General features: G+C 49.0%; 1 protein-coding gene and 1 non-coding gene across 2 annotated transcripts in view; both read left to right on the top strand.

Annotated features, from left to right (window-relative positions):
* NOS1 (nitric oxide synthase 1) overlaps window positions 1-19694 on the top strand; it is a 191901-nt gene that overhangs the window by 160798 nt on the left and 11409 nt on the right. The window contains exons 19-26 of the mRNA XM_040251626.1: window positions 3861-4035; window positions 4796-4934; window positions 5466-5544; window positions 12332-12525; window positions 14513-14682; window positions 16525-16735; window positions 17598-17685; window positions 19204-19325. Of these exons, the coding sequence (XP_040107560.1) occupies window positions 3861-4035; window positions 4796-4934; window positions 5466-5544; window positions 12332-12525; window positions 14513-14682; window positions 16525-16735; window positions 17598-17685; window positions 19204-19325 (1178 nt within the window). The remainder of the gene's footprint in view (window positions 1-3860; window positions 4036-4795; window positions 4935-5465; window positions 5545-12331; window positions 12526-14512; window positions 14683-16524; window positions 16736-17597; window positions 17686-19203; window positions 19326-19694) is intronic.
* Window positions 1633-1705, top strand: TRNAG-CCC. Its single transcript has one exon. It is a non-coding gene; the product is annotated as a tRNA-Gly (tRNA).

Below are 19694 nucleotides of genomic sequence, written 5' to 3' on the forward strand. Positions count from 1 at the left end.
AGTCACATCCCACAAGAACATTTTAGACAGTATGTGGACAGATATTTTCTACTTCAGTGGTTGTGGATTCAGTTTCGTGGGTATTTGGAAAGGAAGAAAACTGGATGTCAAACCCTTGGTTTCATAGATACTGGTCAAGACGAGGCTACTCTGTAAGCAGTGTTCAGGCCCGGCCAGGAAACTCTTAGACAGTCACCAATGCAACCTCCTCCATACCGGCTCAGGGTAATGCTTAGAAGATGACAGAGATCACAGGGTTCCTAGATATTCAAGTACTGTTTCTATCAGTACACTTTTTTCCTTTTTTGGCCATGCCATGTAACTTGATTGGTTGGCATCACCGCCTCAATGGGCATGAGTTTGCGCAAGCTCTGGGAGATGGTGAAGGACAGGGAAACCTGGCGTGTCGCAGTCATGGGGTCGCAAAGAGTCAGACTTTACTGAGCGACTGTACAACAAAGACCTAACCACTGGACCACCAGGGAATTCCCCATCAGCACACTTTTTAATAAACTTTATTTTTTTAAAGTAGCTTTAGATTCACAGCAAAATTGAAGGGAAGACACAGAGATTTTGCATGCACTACCTGTCCAACCCTCAGTGCACGCGCACGTGCATGCACACACACACACTCCTCCACACACACACACCTCCACACACACACACACCCCCCTCCACACACACCCCTCCACACACACACACCCCCCCACACCCACACCCCCACCCCCACCCCTCCATCCCCTACCATGGTGATACATTTATAAAGTCAATGAACCTATATTGACACATCATTGTCACCCAGGGCCCGTAGTTTACATTAGGGTTCCCCCTTGGTTCACCCTCGAACTGATGGGTTTTGACATCAGTTCATGTTCTTTAGCTTGACATTGAAACATCCATGGTTTGACATTCAGACCCATTTTTTCCTTATTAAATCTATCATTCTTAAGAGCAGGGGTTGGCAAACTGCAGCCCATTGGCTGAATCCAGCCCAGCCACTGTATATTTCTGTACAACCCAGGATGGTTTTTACAGATGACCTTCTACCATTTATTTGATGATAGAAAATATTCCCTTCGAGCCCCAATTAAGCAGAATGCTATACCCTTCTCAAAAAAGAGTTCCAGTCTTCTCATTAGTAGCTATATATAACTAGAAAAATGTACCCCATAACTATTGCTATCATATTTTTAATTTTATCCAAAAGCATGCAGAAATTTATTTTCTTCCTTGTTATACAGATATCTGCATAATAGTATCAATTTTGCTTCTTAGCCTGCAAGCCTGAAAATATTTACTATCTGGCTCCAATTATAATAATTTTGCCAGGTTTTCTGGTTTGAAAGCTTGAAATAGGAATTTTACAATCACAAGGTTTAGCCTGTGATGAAATGTGAAATAGGAGATGACTGCGACACAGGCCTTCAGAGATTGGGAAGCATGTTAATGAGTTAATTCCCCGGGCCATCTCTTAGTGAACACCAGTGGGTTTGCATAGCTAGTACAAATAACTGTACAAATAATTTGTGCAAATAGAGTGCAAATTAAAAGCAGATTAAATAGCAACTATTAAGTAAATAACAGTGTGAGAGTACGGCGAGTATCTCAAACATAATCAATATTGGAGGGACTTCCCTGGTGGTTCAGTGGCTAAAACTCTGCACTCCCAATCCAGGGGGCCTGGGTTCAATCCCTAGTCAGGGAACTAGATCCCACATGTCACAACTAAAGATCCTATGTGCCACAACTAAGACCCAGTGCATCCAGATAAACAAATAAATATTAAAATAAGTAAATAAATAGTAGGGGTTTGGGGAACAACTCCCTAACCACAAGGCTTGACTAGCACTGAGTTTTCAAACCTGCATTAGGCTAAGGGCGACGGCTGGGGGCAGGAGTGCAGCTTCTTGGCCCCCATCCAAGCAGCCCCATGCTGGCCACCAGTTCTCACCACCTGCAGGGAGAAGGTGAGGAATCTTGGTAAAGGAGGATTGTGGGTGAAGGAGTGATGGGGAAACATGCTACCTAATCCTACATCCCTCCCTTGGGAAGACTGGAGCCCCCGAAAGAAGGGCAGGAGAATAAGATGAAGAAGCATCCATGTGGATTTCAGAGGCGGGGATGTTAATCTGTGTTAACTTTCACATGATCTCTGAGACACCTGGACCCCATCTCAAACTCATTCTCCAGTAACAAGAGGGCCCTTCCCAACTTGCCCTGCTGTTTTCCCCTCACCCCCATTGCAGTCTTTCATGTGATGGCTGGCTCCATCATTCTTTAATAAGAAAGATTCAGGGACGGAGTCAGACTCTGGAAGGAGCAAGTTAAATAGCTCCACTCCTTGACTTGTCTGAAATGACAGTTGCCCATAGGATAGTCATATTCCAACCTGGAAAAAAAATGCAAGTTGTGGTGGTGTTCGTATCCCACTTGTTCACTTGTCCATCTAGGACCAGTGAGGTCAAGACCCACAGCCAGGACCAAGTCCTGGAAGTATGATGTCAAGTCTCTGCTGGAGTGAGGGGTCCTCTGGGACACAGCCCTCCACTTCCCAGACTTTAGAAAATTCTCATTAACTTGACCCCCATTGATTCAAACACCAACATTTTCTTGTGGCATCTATGCAAACAGACATTTTTTTAAATTAAACTTTTTTATTTTGTCCTGGGGTATGGCCAATTAACCAACAGTGTTGTGATGGTTTCAGGTGAACAGGGAAGGGACTGAGGCATACATATACACGGATCCATTCTCCCCCAAACTCCCCTCTCATCCAGGCTGCCACATAACATTGAGCAGCATTCCATGTGCTCTATGGTAGGTCCTTGTTGTATTCATTTTAAATATAGCAGAGTGTATATGTCCATTCCAAGCAAAGAGGCTTTGTGAAACAAATCAATTTCACAGACGCTGCAAAGGGTGGAGCCAGCATATATATAAATCTTTCAATTCCTTTTAGAAGAACCTGTTTACACACCAGCACTGGATGTATTAATGACAAGTTCTTCTGATCTCCTCGTTAGCACAGGTCCCTAAGAATTGCTATGCTAGAGTTTTCGTTTTCTTTGTACTTGAAACTAATTTAGTTGTATGCTGAGTAGAGTCAAGTCTTTCACTGATGTATTGAGTTGGCCAAAAAGTTCGTTCAGGCTTTTCCGTGACGTCTTATAGAAAAACCCAAACGAACTTTTTGGCTAATCCAGTAGATTCATTTTCCCAATTAGTCTAGCTTAGAAAGGGACACTCAAGAAACAGCCAGTGGTTCTGGGTCACCCATCCTCCTAAGGACCAACTGGGAGTTTTCTCCTGAGGACAGTGGTACCTAGCAGAGACCAGAAGGAAGGGAGAGCAGGGTTTAGGGGTTCTCAGGCTTAAAGATGGCCTTCCCCAAATAGGTGTGGGGTGGTCTGCCCTTCTGAGGTACCAGTTGTCTTTATCTGCTTGGGCAGCCATCACAACGTACCACAGGCTGGGGGCCTCAACAACAGAAACTTGTTTCTAACACTTCTGGAAGCTGCAAGTCCAAGCTCAAGGTTTCTGGTGAGGCCTGTCCTCCTGGCTTGCAGACATCCGCCTTCTTGCTGCGTCCTCACGTGGCCTTTCCTCTGAGGGCCTGTCACTGGGGGTGGAGGAGAGAGCTCTCAGGTGTCTCTCCCTCTTCTTAGAAGGATTAGGGCCCCACCCTTATGACCTCGTTTGATCTCAGTTGCCTCCTTGAAGGCCCCATCTCCAAATACAGTCACACTGGGGGACAGGGCGTCACATGTGCACTTAGGGGGACGTAACAGTCCGTGACCCTGGAACCCCTGCCACGTTCCCCCCAGCCCCCTCTTCTAGAGCCTCTGTTGTCTTCTTGGCAGGTTCTCTGTGTTCGGCCTTGGCTCGCGGGCATACCCTCACTTCTGCGCCTTTGGACACGCCGTGGACACCCTCCTGGAAGAGCTTGGAGGAGAGAGGATACTGAAGATGAGGGAGGGGGACGAGCTTTGTGGGCAGGAAGAGGCTTTCAGGACCTGGGCTAAGAAGGTCTTCAAGGTAACCATCTGCCCCAGTCTTAGAGACCTATGAGGAATCCCCATGGGACCCCCAAGGACAGATCACCTGAACCATCAGAAATAGAAAAAACTTGAGAAAATCTTTGGTACTATCCCTTATGTATCCAACCAGGAGACAGCTTTAAACAAGTCAGATGACTTTGGGTGGTCCTAAGACACATTTTCCACCTGGAATCCAGCCTCCTGTATTAAGGGTAAAGAGTTGGTCTATAAAAAATTACAGAGCCTTGGAATTTTAGAGCTGGGAGGAACCCATCCTTCACTCACATTCCATAGACAAGTAAATAAAAAACATACAGTTGGTTAACCAACCCAGGGGGCCATGCCTCGGGCTGGATCTCAGATCTCACCAATCTGTCTGCTTTGACAGTCTTGTTGCTCTTGTGCTAGATCTCCAGTGACCTGTACAGTAGCCACTGGCCACACGTGGCCATGTAGATTTAAATGTAAACTGGTTAGCATTACATATGATGAGTGGATGAACAAAATGTAGCGTGTCCCTGCAATGGAATGTTCAGGCACAACAAGGGATGAAGTGCTGAAGCATGCTACGGCATGGATGAATCTTGAAAACGTGGAAGAAGCCAGACACAAAAGGACACTGTCTGAGTCCACGTACACGAAACGTCCAGAACAGGCAACTTCAGAGAGACTCGGAGTAGGCTAGTGGTCCCCAGGGGCGGGGGAGGAGGGGAGAGGAAGATGGGAGCGCCTCCTAACGGGTGTGATGTGTGCCACAGGCAGCCTGTGATGTGTTCTGCGTGGGTGATGACGTCAACATTGAGAAGGCGAACAACTCCCTCATCAGCAATGACCGCAGCTGGAAGAGGAACAAGTTCCGTCTCACCTACGTGGCAGAAGCTCCGGAGCTCACACAAGGTACCTCCTAGCACCCGCCCGGGGAGACATCCAGGACCCGGGGGTGGGGACGGGAGACGGCTGTTCTCACCTCCGAAAGGTCCCTAGAGAAGGCGGGCTTCGTTGCTTATGTCTGCCTTGGAGTACCTGCGTGTGTTCTCAGTCGCTTCAGTCATGTCCGGCTCTGTGCAACCCCATGCACCGCAGCCCACCGGCTCCCCTGTCCATGGGATTCTCCTGGCAAGAATACTGGAGCGGGTTGCTGTGCCCACCTCCACCCTGTAGTGCAGGCCACCCAAATAAACACACTGTTGCTGCTCTGGGCTCTCTCTCCAGCCCGGCAGCATGTTACCCTAAACCTCCTCTTCTCTGCTAAGTTCAGCCAGGTTTGCTTTCTGTTCGACTGTATCCACAACCACCCACCCCAATGCCTGCCTGACCTCTATTCTTTTATCTCTTCGTTTCACTCCAGAGGGTCAGGAGAAGCTGGAGACTCTGTATTGACAACTGTTTTACCCCATCTCAGGAGCACCTCTGTTCTTCTCCCCCTAGGTCTATCCAATGTCCACAAAAAGCGGGTCTCAGCCGCTCGACTCCTCAGCCGCCAAAACCTTCAGAGTCCAAAATCCAGGTAGGAACACCCTGGTCCCTTCAGGTTCCCCACCTCTGCCCTGGATGCCACCCACGGCAAGGAATGAACCCTTGTTGACTCCGAGGACTGACTTCCTATTACCATTGGAAGGGTCCTCCAGACCCACTTTGCTGCCTTGCAGCCTCTTGGCTTACTGCTTTCCATTTGCCAAGCTCCAACCTGCAGGGATGAAAAAAGTAAATGGTTGGGACATCCCTGGTGATACAGTGGTTAAGACCTCAGGTTTCCACAGCAGGGGGTGTAAGTTTGATCCATGGTCAAGGAGCTAAGATCCCACAAGCCACTCAGTACAGCCAAAAAGAAAAGAAAAAAAATGAACAGTGATGATCTCTGTGGAAAGGGGAAAGAGAAAGGTTTTGTGAGGAATTTGTTTTAATAGAGACCACACCTTTGTCGAACTGCTAATATTCACTCTAACGTGCACCTTAGTCAGAAATCACTTAGTCCAGACAGCTCCTCTTTGCAGATAATTCTTCTCTGGTGTCCTGAGAAATGCCTGCTCAGTCTCTACATTAAGGCCTTTGGGATGACGGGAGGTTTATTAACCTACAGAAAAGCCCCTTCTGCATTCTGAGGTCCCAGTTGTTAGAAATTCTCTTCCTATTGTTTATGACCAAAGCATGTGTTCCTAGCACTTCCATTTCGATCCTATGTTACAGTCTCCAGTGACACCCAAAACAAAGTCAGTTCTTTCAAACAAGAGAGCTGCCAATAGCCAAGGACAGCAGCCACTCTCCCTGATCCTCGTTCCTTCCAGCTGTTTCTCTTGAGACCTGGTTTCCCAAACCTTTGGCTATAGTAGAAGGACACGCTGTCCTACTGGAAGTGTCATTCTCAGACCCGGTCACAGAGCAGTGGAGGTCCTGTGATCACTACCAAGTGGGCCGAGGCTATTATTACCATTCTCAATCCGGACAGGAGGTGCCAAAGCAGCCCGGGGTTGTCCTAACAGCCTTGCCGCTCTTCCATTAAGCTTATGTCCTTTCTGCTCTCAGACCTGAAGTCTTTTCAAAATGATCAAGCCAGATCTCTGCATCACTCCATGTATAAGTACATTTTTTAGCAGTTATGAAAGTCTTTGCCTGGATCCCCATTGAATGGAATCTTCTTCACTTAGCGGTTCTAGCCCATGAAGATCTTTTGAGATCTTTCGTTCTTTGCACGGCATGGTGCAAAGGGTGGCCTCTCGAGCCAGACAACCCTGGGTTCTTACCCCAGTGCTGCCACCCCCCAGCCATGTGACCTTGGACAAGTCCCTTAGGTCTTCAGAACACCTGTCTCCTTACCTAAAATGAGAACTAGTACTTATCTAGTATTTTCTGTGTTCCGAGCACAGTTTTGAGTTCTCTCTCTGCGGGCTCTCCCAGAGTTCGGAACAGCCCAGGAAATAGGTACTGTTATCACCCATGTTTTAAATAGGAAAAATGACAATTAGAAAATGCAAGTGGCCTTTTTAAGGTCACACAGACTCAGTTCTCTGACTCCAAAGTCAAAAACTCCCAATGGCTATACCTGTGGCATCAACAGCATCACAAGACTGCTATATTAAAGACAACACACACAGAGCAGCTAGGGTATGCTGTTTGTGTTGCTGTTTCTTACCCATCCCAGTTTCATACATCTGCACATTTTAATATGTGTGCTTTCTACGTGGGTATAAAACTTTTCTTCAATTAAACTATAGTTGATTGACAATGTTGCATTAATTTCTGCTGTACAGTAAAGTGCTTCAGTTATACATATATACACACATTCTTTTTAAATATCCTTTCCTATTATGGTTTATCATGGGATATTGAAAATAATCCCCTGTGCCATACAGTAGGAACTTGTTTAGCCATTCTACATATAAAAGCTGCTTCTGTGACCCCCAGCCTCCCGCTCCATCCCCCCAAACCCCTCACCCCCTTGGCAACACAAGTCTCTTCTCTGTGCCCAATGTAAAACTTACGATAAAGTGGTCAATATGGTCAACAGGATGGAGCCCCAGGGCACGTGTGTTCTCCCCCAGACCCTCAAACGCCGAAGAAATGGATTGGGGAATTAATAAATTGAAGAATTTGTTACATGTAATATTCAGAGCATAATAATCTCTGATATATTGGGTTGGCCCAAATGTGAACGAACTTTCTGGCCAACTCAATAGAAAGGGACTATATTTGAAATACACATCTTACTCCCCATTTCTGTCCCATGGAAAAGTACAATCTCAGTGGCATTGGAGAAGAAGGGACTAAGAATCTACTGGATGTTTCTCTCAGTGACCAACCATGAAAGACCAGATCATAAAAATTACTCCCAAACCACAGTACATAAAAAGCAAGATAATTTGCAAATGTTTTTATGCTAAGTTGGACCAAGTCCCAGAATAAATGCCCTCTACCCCCACCAAACCATCCACCTCTGGAAAGGGCAGCTGACTCTGTGCTGAGCGACTTGCAAGAGGGCATTTCAGAAAGGTTAGTAACCAGAAGATAGTATGAAAATCAGTTACAGATTAGCTTTAAAAGAATCAAATGGGGTCTCGGTATTTAACCCTTTAAAACCAGACTCCACAGCACTACCTATTTTCAGGCCTTACTACCCTTTCCAGCTTTATAAGGGGTGTGTGTGTGTGTTTAAGGATTGAGTAAAAAAGTATGACCCTTTCTCCCATCTTCCCCTGCCCACAGCCAAAGTCAGGATGTTTGAGCCAGGAGACCACATAAACATATTACAAAACACTCTCCCCACCCTGCTCCCACCCATAGCAAGAGACCCTTAAGTAAGCAAAGTGCTTAAGAGGAAATAAACCACTTTTTGAGGGTGATCCTTGCAACTCTAAAGAGAAAAGCGCCTGACCGCAGTTACTGCCTGGCCAGGAAATAAACTTTTCTGTGTGAGGCAATTAGCAAACAATACAGAAAAGAGTATAATGGAGCACTAATGGGTGGGGTGTGGGCCCTGTAAGTCCTAGAAGTCAGGAGGAGGAGGGGAGACACAGGGTCAGCTTTAGATAAGATAGAGAACTGACAGGGCCATGTAGGAGCAAAGATGCTGAAAGGGCCTGAGTGCTGGGGTGTATCAGAGAAAGAGGGGACACTGTAATGGAGAGTTCTGCATGGAAGTACTCTCAATTCCCAGCTCCTCTTGGATAAAATCACTTCTTTCCAGCCTTCCCCATCTCAACATAGGACATCAACACACAGTGTAAGCCCCAAACTCAGGCTCCCTCTCTGCCTCCTCCGTCTCCCTCCTAATATCCATCCAACTCTCAGCTGATACTGTGGGCTTGTCTTTCAAATACATTTCAGATCTACAGCCGCCACCATAAGAAAGACCACAATCATCTGTGCTCTGAGGGCCTCCCCAAATCACCTAACTTGTCTTCCTTGTTTTCTGCCTTTTCTCTCAAAGATTCATCTTCCAAATAGCAGCCAGGCTAATCTTTTACGAACGTAAATGGAAGCCCATCCTCCTGCAGCTTCACACCCTCCAGTGGCTTCCCACTAAACTCTAAACTCCTTGCCTGGACAGATTACAATGAGACCCTCCTGATCTGGCCTCTTCCTAGCTCTCTGACCGCCTCCTGTGCCAGTCTAAACTCCTTGCCTGGACAGATTACAATGAGACCCTCCTGATCTGGCCTCTTCCTAGCTCTCTGACCTCCTCCTGTGCCAGTCAGCCCTGTGTTGACCCCTCTTCCAAATCCTCCAGCCTTCTTTCCCGTCCTCAGACATGCCATGCTTTTTCCAACCTCGGGGCCTTGGCATGTACTGCTTCACCTTTCGGGAACGCTCTTCCCCTTTCGGGAACACTCTTCCCCCAAATCTTTGCACGTCCCCTCCTCCTCATTGTTCAGATCTCTGCTCCAACATCAAATCACCAGCAAGGCCTCCCCGACCATCCTAATCTGCTGGTCACTGAGCCCACTGCCCCCAACCTGTCAGCACCCACCCATCCATATCACTAGCCCCATCCATGATCTTTTTCAGGTGCTTCTTAATGAGAATAGGGCCCTGTGTTTTCTTTATCCATCACTGTCTCACCAGTGCCTAGAAAGTGTCAACAAATTCATTGAAGCCTTATCACCTCAAACTGCTCACAAGAGACCATGCTTACTCTTTTCATTGACGAACAAACGAATATGAGCTGTCTCCCACCCCGTCCCCCTTTTAATGCTGGATGTTAGCAGACTGTTCTTTCCCCTGTGAACCTGTCATTGAACCATTGCTGATTGTATATGTGCACGAGTGAGTGTGTGTGCCTACGATATTGCTGTAGGTGGATGTAAATATATCACAAGCAAGCCATACTCAGGGGGCAGGCATTTGAATGGCTGTTGCCTTTCCAATGCTACCTTTTTTCCCCTTTCCAAATACTTACTTTTTTTTTAAGCTTGGGAAAGGACTTTTTTTTTTTTTTTTTTTTTTGCCCATGCCACGTGGCATGCGGGATCTTCTTTCCCCAACCAGGGATTGAACTCATGCCCCCTGCAGTCGAAGTGTGGAATCTTAATCACTAGACTTCCAGGGAAGTCTTTCCCCTAATACTTTCTGACAACCCATGTATATCCCAAGCCTTTTTTTTTTTTTAAAGGGAGAAGGTTAGAAAATCCTATACTTAGAAACCCCCAGCAGAACAGAGATATAAGACAGTAGGTCTGCAGGCTAGTGCTACCCACTGGAGGATCAGCTCCCAGCAAAGCTTCAAGGACAGCTCACGGAGGGGTGCTCGGGCCATGCAGCCATTCAGGGCTGGGTTCTCCAGTCAGAGGCATACAGCGTCCGTGGTCCACCTCCCAGCAGAGCCTGCGCCCACCTCATGGCCCACAGGCCAGCTCCATTCTTATCCCTGGCCCTTCTCTGCCTGACCACCCTCAGCTGTGTTCAAGAGGACTTAGGGGAAAAGGCTGTGAGCACGAGCCAGCTCAGCAAGTTTGGGGCCTCCACGTTTCTATTTTGTACCGGCCATTGGAACGGAGGCAAATATACTTCTGAAAAAAAAAAAAAGACTCGTGATGATCAGGGAGAAAGTAGGAATTGATTTGCGGGCCTTTCAAAGGCTTCCCGTGGTTGGCACTGGAGGTTCCCAAATTCACAACCCCACAGCGCCCCCTGCTGGCTGTCAGCCTCTGCTTGTTCCCTTCCTGGAGCTGGCAGGGGGTGACGATATCTCTCTCGCTCTCCAGGAACCAACAGATTGGCATGAGCTCAGAGCAGAGTCATTCACACAAGCCCATTTAATAGATAAGATCAGTGCCCGAGGGAGGGCAAAATCTGCCCAGGGAAGGAGAGTGGGAGCTCAGGCCCCCACCACCATCATTCACAAGCTCAGTCACAGAGTTCCCCACCCTACTAAGGACAGGGGTGTCATGTTTCAAGAAAATACACCCAAAAAAGCAGAGATGCCAGCACAACTATTTTTAATAATGGTGGCTATTTGCAGCACAAAAGAACTTTTGGTTGTGCCAAAAACTCCTTCAAATAGCGAGTCCCATTGGTCTATTCAAGTGCTGATTTACATACCACGGAGAATGTAGAAACTTCATGTTGAATATCAAGTGTCTCTATCAACTGAAAACCAATTGGCAAGGAAGAAAAAGTGGATCTGAAAATGCGAATGTAACTCCAAGAATACAAAAAGATTTGATTTACCCAAGTGTAGTCATCAATCCCAAAGTTTTCAGGCATAAAAATGCAGTGTATTGATACTAAAACTTTAAAGGAACCAGAATAATCCTATTCTAAGGATTCATTCATAGACCTCCTGCACTTGAAATCCAACTATCAAAGGAAAGGGCATGACTCGGCAGGCCTAAACAAGTTTCCCTCTGGGTTTTCTCCTTTGTTCTATAAACTTTATAGTATCAGAGGACTGGGGATAATAAGAACCTGAGCTTAAGGTCAAGCCCTTTTCCCTTTTCCAGGACAAGGTGAAGACCCCAGTTGTAAATGGAGGTGGAACTTGGGATTCCCAGGAGAGGTAGAATTTCACAGAACGGGGACATCACTGCCATGGCTCCTGTGGGGTTTAGTGGTTCCTGGTAGAAATCTGGTATCAAAAATAGAGCCTATTCGAGCATCTGGTTAACCCTAGGATCTGAGGTTCCTTCAATCGATAAATATTTCTTGAGTATCTACTATGTGTCATGCACTGTCCTAAGTGCTAGAATAGAGCAGTGGAGAAAATAGAAAAGTTCCTCGCCCTCTAGAGTTTAGACAGATTCCTAGTCCCCTCTATTGTCCTCAGGGTGGGGATGAGGAAGGGGCAGGCAGAGGGGCAGACCACATGCCATAGGATGGAGTGAACTCTCCATTCTGTGGAGGTTGGTAAGCACTATGGAGAAAAGGAGAGCAGGGACAGAAAGTCAAAAAAGCAAAGAGATCTGGGGACTGAATCTCGGGGTGCTCCAATGTCCAGAGTTAGGGGAGATGAGAAGGAACCAACAGGGGACCGAGGAAGAGCAGCCAGGAAAGAGACCAGGAGAGCCTGGGGAGCTCAAGAGAAGGGGACTGAGAAGGAAGAAGTGAGAAGCCACGACCAGTACTGCCCTGATGACCACAGTGAGCGCTGGGAGCTGGCTGTTGGGTTTGCAAAGAGGATCTCATGGGTGACCTTGCTAAAACCTGCCCTGTGGAATTGATGAGGGTGCAAGTCTGATTGGCCTGAGCCACAAGGAAAATGGAAGGAGGGGAGGTGTAGCCACAAAGACAGACAAAGGGGCAAGGAAAAGGGGCACAAGCTGGTGGCCCTCACCCCATTGTTCCCCCACCCTTCCCTCCAGTCGATCGACCATCTTCGTGCGTCTCCACACCAACGGGAATCAGGAGCTGCAGTACCAGCCCGGGGACCACCTGGGCGTCTTCCCCGGCAACCACGAGGACCTGGTGAATGCCCTGATTGAGCGGCTGGAGGACGCCCCCCCTGCCAACCAGCTGGTGAAGGTGGAGCTGCTGGAGGAGCGGAACACGGCTTTGGGTAACTACGGCCATGCTAGTACCCCACCCAGCCACTCCCAAGGGCCCTCTCCTTCTCCTAGGAGTCCCAGAGGCTGTCTGGGCCTTCCCTTCCCCCGCGGGTGTCCAGGGGAAAGGAAACCCATTCTTCTGCCCAGTTGCCAGTCCAGGCAGGAGACTGGGTCTCTGTCACCCTCAGCTTATGAGAACGAAGGCTCCCCTTCCTCATGGCTGAACAGCCTTGACCCAACTAGCTGAGCAAGTGTCCATTTAAGCCAGGACACTGATGGTTCACCCTTGAGGGAAAGAGTCTTACCTTCCTTCATCAGCTAGACACCGATCTTAGCAAAGGCTACTTGTCTGACTTCCTTCCTCACCCCAGCCTCACCGCCCATCAAGGGAATAGCAGCTGAAGTCCACTCCTGCCTTCTCTTAGAATCTAAAAGCATCTAAATGAAGGTCGGTGGCCCATTGGGATTGAACCCGATTTCTGATATCATTAGATCAAGTCCCAACCTGTTTGGGGGCCAGCCTTGACATTCCTTAGAGAAGGCGATGGCACCCCACTCCAGTACTCTTGCCTGGAAAACCCCATGGACGGAGGAGCCTGGTGGGCTGCAGTCCATGGGGTCACTACGAGTCAGACATGACTGAGCGACTTCCCTTTCACTTTTCACTTTAATGCATTGGAGAAGGAAATGGCAACCCACTCCAGTGTTCTTGCCTGGAGAATCCCAGGGACGGGGGAGCCTGGTGGGCTGCCGTCTACAGGGTTGCACAGAGTCGGATACGACTGAAGTGACTTAGCAGCAGCAGCAGCAGCAGGTTGACATTCCTATTAAAGAACTTTGCAAGGCAAATGGGTCTGCATGCTTGATCTCAGTAACCGTGAGTGAGCTTAGGACTTAAGGAACTGCGATGACCGCCCGTGGTAGCCCATGATACAGGGACACATCTCCTCTACAAGGGAGCCAGGACATAAAGTCAGCGCAGAATGTGAAAACAGTACGTAGTCGAAACCCTGCTTAGGAGAGACGCTCCTTCTCTTATGAAATCCAACCCAGCCAGTTCTTCCTCCATATTGGAACAGTGCTTTATATCTTGAGCGCCTGATGAAGCAGAGGCTTGTGTTTAGGGCCTCTATTGGACTAAAGTACACAGAGGCAGTAGTTCAAACATGGGCTGGAGCAGTACTGCCTGACTTTATGGATTTGAGCTGTGTTGCTGTTGAGCTCAGTCCCTCGGTCGTGTCTGACTCTCTGTGACCCTAGGGACTGTAGCCCACCAGCCTCCTCTGTCCATGGGATTCTCCAGGCAAGAATACTGTGGAACAGGTTGCCATTCCCTTCTCTAGGGGATCTTCCCAAACCAGAGATGGAACCCACATCTCCTGTATTTTCACTGGTGCCCCCTGGTGACCTTGGGCAAATTCTTAACCCCTCTGTGCTTCCATTTTCTCAACTGCAAAATGGAGATAATAATAGTACCCACCACCTAGGATTGTGGCAAGGATTAAAAGAGTTACTAATAGAAAGTGCTGAGGAAACGACATGGTACATAGAAAGGGCTAGGTAAGTGTTTGGCATTTTTGTCATTTTAAATGCTAGAATCCCACTCAGAGGGGTGAAAGGCTGACACCATGAGAAGAGAGACGGAGGAAAAAATGGACTCATAGTTCGTGCTCAGTTGGTGGAGCATTGCTCAGAATATCAAGGGACGGTCTCACGCTATTTTAATATTTACTCTTAAATTCTGGCACTAGTTTGCTCAGCTGATTTTGGACATGCTCCTTGCGTACAGGAGGTGATCACAGGGTCCCCAGGAAACCTGGCTGCAGATGTGGGATGGAGGTGGCCAGCCAAGGGGTCAGTTGGCTCTGGGGCAGTCGGTTCTTTGGGCCCCATCCTCTGCTCCAGGAGCAGGTCTGGCCTCCCTGACTTGGACCCAAACCCTCAGAGCCCACACTGTCCCTCCCCGACCCATCTCTCACCTCTGTTGTACCTCTGCAGGGGTTATCAGTAACTGGACCGATGAGCACCGCCTGCCGCCCTGCACCATCTTCCAGGCCTTCAGGTACTACCTGGACATCACTACACCTCCGACGCCACTGCAGCTGCAGCAGTTCGCCTCCCTGGCCACCAGTGAGAAGGAGAGGCAGCGTCTGCTGGTCCTCAGCAAGGTGGGTCCCTGGCCTCATTCAATCTCACCACCTGCTCCTTGGAGAATTTTATGCTTCCCTCGTGGCTCAGCTGGTAAGGAGTCTGCCCGCAATGCAGGAGACCCGGGTTCAATCCCTGGGTTAGGAAGATCCCCTGGAGAAGGAAATAGCAACCCACTCCAGGATTCTTGCCTGGAAAATCCCATGGACAGAGGAGACTGGCAGGCCACAGTTCATGGGGTCGCAGAGGGTCGGACATGACTAAGCAACTTCACTTCTTCTCTGTATGGTTATTGCAGCAGTGTTTCAGCAGATGGCAGCCTTGAGTGAGGGCTGCCACGGTCTAGTTTGCAGGTCACCATATTAACTAATCCATTTTGGCTGCTGCTGCTAAGTCACTTCAGTCGTGTCCGACTCTGTGTGACCCCATAGATGGCAGCCCACCAGGCTCCCCCGTCCCTGGGATTCTCCAGGCAAGGCTAGACCTGGCCATCTCCCCTCCTTCTAACAGAGGTCTAACAGAACAAAAGAGCAACCCCATTGAATCTCCAGGTTCTCTGACGGCAGTAGAAATTGCTAACGCTTTTTTCTCCTTCCTTTGGAACCCTATTGTTCAGTCGCTTCAGTTCAGTTCAGTCGCTCAGTCGTGTCCGACTCTTTGCAACCCCATGAATCGCAGCACGCCGGGCCTTCCTATCCATCACCAACTCCCGGAGTTCACTCAGACTCACCTCCATCAAGTCACTGATGCCATCCAGCCATCTCATCCTCTGTCGTCCCCTTCTCCTCCTGCCTCCAATCCCTCCTAGCATCAGGGTCTTTTCCAATGAGTCAGCTCTTCGCATGAGGTGGCCAAAGTATTGGAGTTTCAGCTTTAGCATCATTCCTTCCAAAGAAATCCCAGGGCTGATCTCCTTCAGAATGGACTGGTTGGATCTCCTTGCAATCCAAGGGACTCTCAAGAGTCTTCTCCAACACCACAGTTCAAACGCATCAATTCTTCGGCGCTCAGCCTTCTTCACAGTCCAACTCTCACATCCATACATGACCACAGGAAAAGCCATAGCCTTGACTAGACGGACCTTAGTCGGCAAAGTAATGTCTCTGCTTTTGAATATGCTACCTAGGTTGGTCATAACTTTTCTTCCAAGGAGTAAGCGTCTTTTAATTTCATGGCTGCAGTCACCATCTGCAGTGATTTTGAGCAACCCCATTGAATCTCTAAGTTCTCTGACGGCAGTAGAAATTGCTAACGCTTTTTTCTCCTTCCTTTGGAACCCTTATTGTTCAGTCGCTTAGTTGTGTTCAACTCTTTGTGACCCCGACCCCACAGACTGCAGCACGCCAGGCTTCCCTGTCCTTCACTATCTCCCAGAGCTTGCTCAAACTCATATCCATTGAGTCAATGATGCCACCCAACCATCTCGTCCTCTGCCGTCCCCTTCTCCTCCTGCCCTCAATCTTTCCCAGCATCAGGGTCTTTTCCAATGAGTCAGTTCTTCACATCAGATGATAGTATTGTTCGTTTGATTCTCTACCTCCAGCCATTAAAACATATAAAAACAACTCTTAGTTCACAGACCATATGAGCAGGTGGCTTGTGGGCTAAACTTGCCACCACCTCGTAGCTGTGTGATCTCTATATCCCTCAGTTTCCCCATCAATAAAATAGGGGTGACAACCAGGCTTATTTCACAATATCCTTGCAACAGTGAAAACTTGGCACAGGATAATTCCTATGTAAGACTTAACTATGACTACTTTTTAATTTCCCTTCTCCCTGAACTTCCGCGAGCAAGCCTGCCTTGAAAGTCACTCCAGGGTCTGGCTGCAAGTTGCCTTCTGTCCCTGTCCACGGTTCAGGGTCTGCAGGAGTACGAGGAGTGGAAATGGGGCAAGAACCCCACCATCGTGGAGGTGCTGGAGGAGTTCCCGTCCATCCAGATGCCCTCCACCCTGCTCCTGACCCAGCTGTCCCTGCTGCAGCCTCGCTACTATTCCATCAGCTCCTCCCCGGACATGTACCCCGACGAGGTGCACCTCACCGTGGCCATTGTCTCCTACCGCACCCGAGGTGGGCAGAGGCGCTGGGAGAGCCCCCGGCTCTGCATTTCTCACCCTGCTTCCAGGGGCCCCTGAACAGCTGCCTAAACCTCTGCCAAGACCCAAACCCCGGGGAGGAGACCCACCCCTCTCCAAGGTCAGGAAAGCTGCGAGAAGCAGTGCAGCAAACTGCCCCTTAGGCAGAGCCAGCTCTGTGCAGAATTAGGAAAGAAATGAGCTGTGCATTTGGAAGCCTCTGCTCCCAAAGCCCGAGACCCCCTTCTACTCCCTTCCTCCCTTTGTACCCGCAAGGCAGCAGCTAGAACAAACCGCCACCCTCTTTTCCCTCAGAGAGGGGAGCTCTGTGCTCTATGACACCCAGCTGGTTGTAGGGCAGCCAGATACCCTGACCTCTGTGCCTGTGTTTTCCATCCTTGGTAAAGAGGTGAAAATGCATGGTGCCTGGAAATTCCCTGGCGGTCCAATGGTTGGGACTGTGGGCTTTTACTGCTGGGGCCTGGGTTCAATCCCTGGTCGGGGAACTGAGCTCCTGTAAGCCACGAGGCACAGCCAAAGGAAAAAAAGTATGTGGTGCCTGAGAGAGTGCTGAGACCAGTGTCCTGGCAGGCCACAGAGAGCACATGGACCAAGGCCCTTGCAGTGGACAGGATTGGAATCCAGCCCGCCCCCACCCAACGGTTTCACAGCCACAGGCCCACCCCAGCTTTACCATTTCCTCTTCGCCATCAGAGCAAGGGATCCAGACAGGGAGCCCTAAGGCAGAAGCTTGGCGTCAGGGCTGTGAGCCTTCTGTGCTGGAGGACTGGGGAGGCCAGGGGTGGGGTAGCGTGAGGGACAGTAGGTGAGCCAGAGCGCCTCGGTTATCCTGGTAGATGGAGAAGGACCAATTCACCACGGCGTGTGCTCCTCCTGGCTCAACCGGATCCAGGCTGACGAAGTGGTGCCCTGTTTCGTGAGAGGGTGAGTAGCAAATGAAGAGAGAGAAGCAGCCATCCCAAATCTGCATCTTGAGGTCCTAAGATGGGGTGGGTGGGGCCAGTGGACCAGCCGGAAGGGTTCTAGAGAGGTGGCTGAATCAGGCAAGGCTGAGATCAACATTCGGCATCACTCCCAGCTATTAGGCAACTGGCTCATGGGGGCAGAGCAGCCTAGCAGGAACTAAGCAAGTCCTCTAGTCAAATTCAGGTCAGCGCAACAGATATTTATCAAGTGCGTGTCCTGTGCCAGCTGGGGCCACCGCAGCCAACCAGGCAAAGGCAGTTTCAGCCTTAATGGACTTTTCAGGCCAATGAAATTCCTATCCGAAGCCTGCTGGCCACCCCATGGGTTCCCAGTTTCTTAGAGACCAGGAAGATTTAACCACCCTCCCTGTCAATCACCTTCCCCTTCCAAACTCAGTTTTAAAGGATATTTCTGCCCTCAGGTAACAGTACTGTATTGTACAGTTAAAAACATGTTACAAGGATTATTTTCGTGTTAAGTGTTCCTACCATAATCAGTCAATCAAATAAGAAAAATATAGCCTTAAAAACATAGAAATTAAAAAATCACTGATATGCCTGAGCTTAGGCCCTCTGTACTTACCTGCTTTATCAACTGATAACTTCCCGACCTAAACTGTGGACTTGGACAGTCATCTTTCTCAGCTGTGAAGGGTAGAATGGTCATAGTGTGGTCCACATACCACCAGCACCAGACTCCCCTGGGGTGCTTCAAAAATGCTGAGTCCTGAGCCTAGACTTACTGCATCGCCAACAATCTACACCCTCTTTGAATATCCCCATGTGATTCTTTTGTACACTGACATTTGCAGCTCCCAGATTTGGAAAATCTCATAGATGGTTAATTCAGTGGTTCTCAGCCAAGGGTGATTTTGCCCCCCAGGGGCCCTTGGCAAAGTCTGGAGATATTTTTGGCTATCACAGCTGGAGGGTTCTCTTGACTTCTAATAGATAGAGGCCTGGGCACTAGTCTGTATCCTACAGTGCCCAGGACAGCCCCCACCTCTTGGTCGTGGGACTGTATACAGAGAATTATGCAGCCCCCAATGTCAGGAGGGCTGAGGTAGGGAAGCCCTGCATTTGATCCATCCCACTCCCTTTGTGGCTTAGCTCAGCTAATGGGGATAATTAGAAAGTAGAGCAATAGGCAGACCCTGAGGAGCTCCTGTTTGGGGAAATTCCCCAAATTTATGGGCCCTCCCAACCATGAAAAGGGCCACCTGACCACAGCTGAAGAGCTTTAAGTCCCATTGTATTTCTAGCCAGGACGGCCATCTGGTTTACCTAAGATCCAACAGGGATTTTCTTTTTTTTTTTTTAATTTTTTTATTGGAGGATGATTGTTTCACAGTGCTGTTGCTGAGCTCAAATCTGATCAAGAACCGTTGGATCTCTGTTGGTGTATACAGCAGATATCCAACAGTTCTTGATCAGATCTGAACTCAGCCAGCCTCCTGACTCTCCCTTCCTTGTCCAGAGCACCCAGCTTCCACCTGCCCCAAAATCCCCAAGTGCCCTGTATCCTGGTTGGCCCAGGCACTGGCATCGCCCCCTTCCGGAGCTTCTGGCAGCAGCGGCAATTTGATATCCAGCACAAAGGTGGGTTGAGGTCCAGCAAGCACATGATTTCCTCCCCCTGGATCCTGGGAGGGCCGCCTGTATCCCAGTGGCCAGGAGGCGTGACGCTGTTCCGTCTCCTTTGCATCACTGCCGGAGGAGGGGCGGGGAATACTGTAGCAGCCAGATCCACAGGTGAAGTTCATGGTGCAACTCCAAGGACCCATCCAAACAAGTCATCCACACAACTTGTTGCAAGGCCTGAAAGCCCATCCCCAGAAGACATTTCCTGGACTGTTAAGATAGGGCCCCCATCTTAAAATGTAAGCAATCCTAGAAGGGGTGTGCATTAAGCCTTATCCAATGGATGTGTGTTTCTGGGATGGTCACAGAGGCGGTTGCTGTGCAAGA

Source organism: Oryx dammah, unplaced genomic scaffold (genome assembly GCF_014754425.2).
Source record: "Oryx dammah isolate SB20612 unplaced genomic scaffold, SCBI_Odam_1.1 HiC_scaffold_12, whole genome shotgun sequence".
NCBI classification, from domain to species: domain Eukaryota; kingdom Metazoa; phylum Chordata; class Mammalia; order Artiodactyla; family Bovidae; genus Oryx; species Oryx dammah.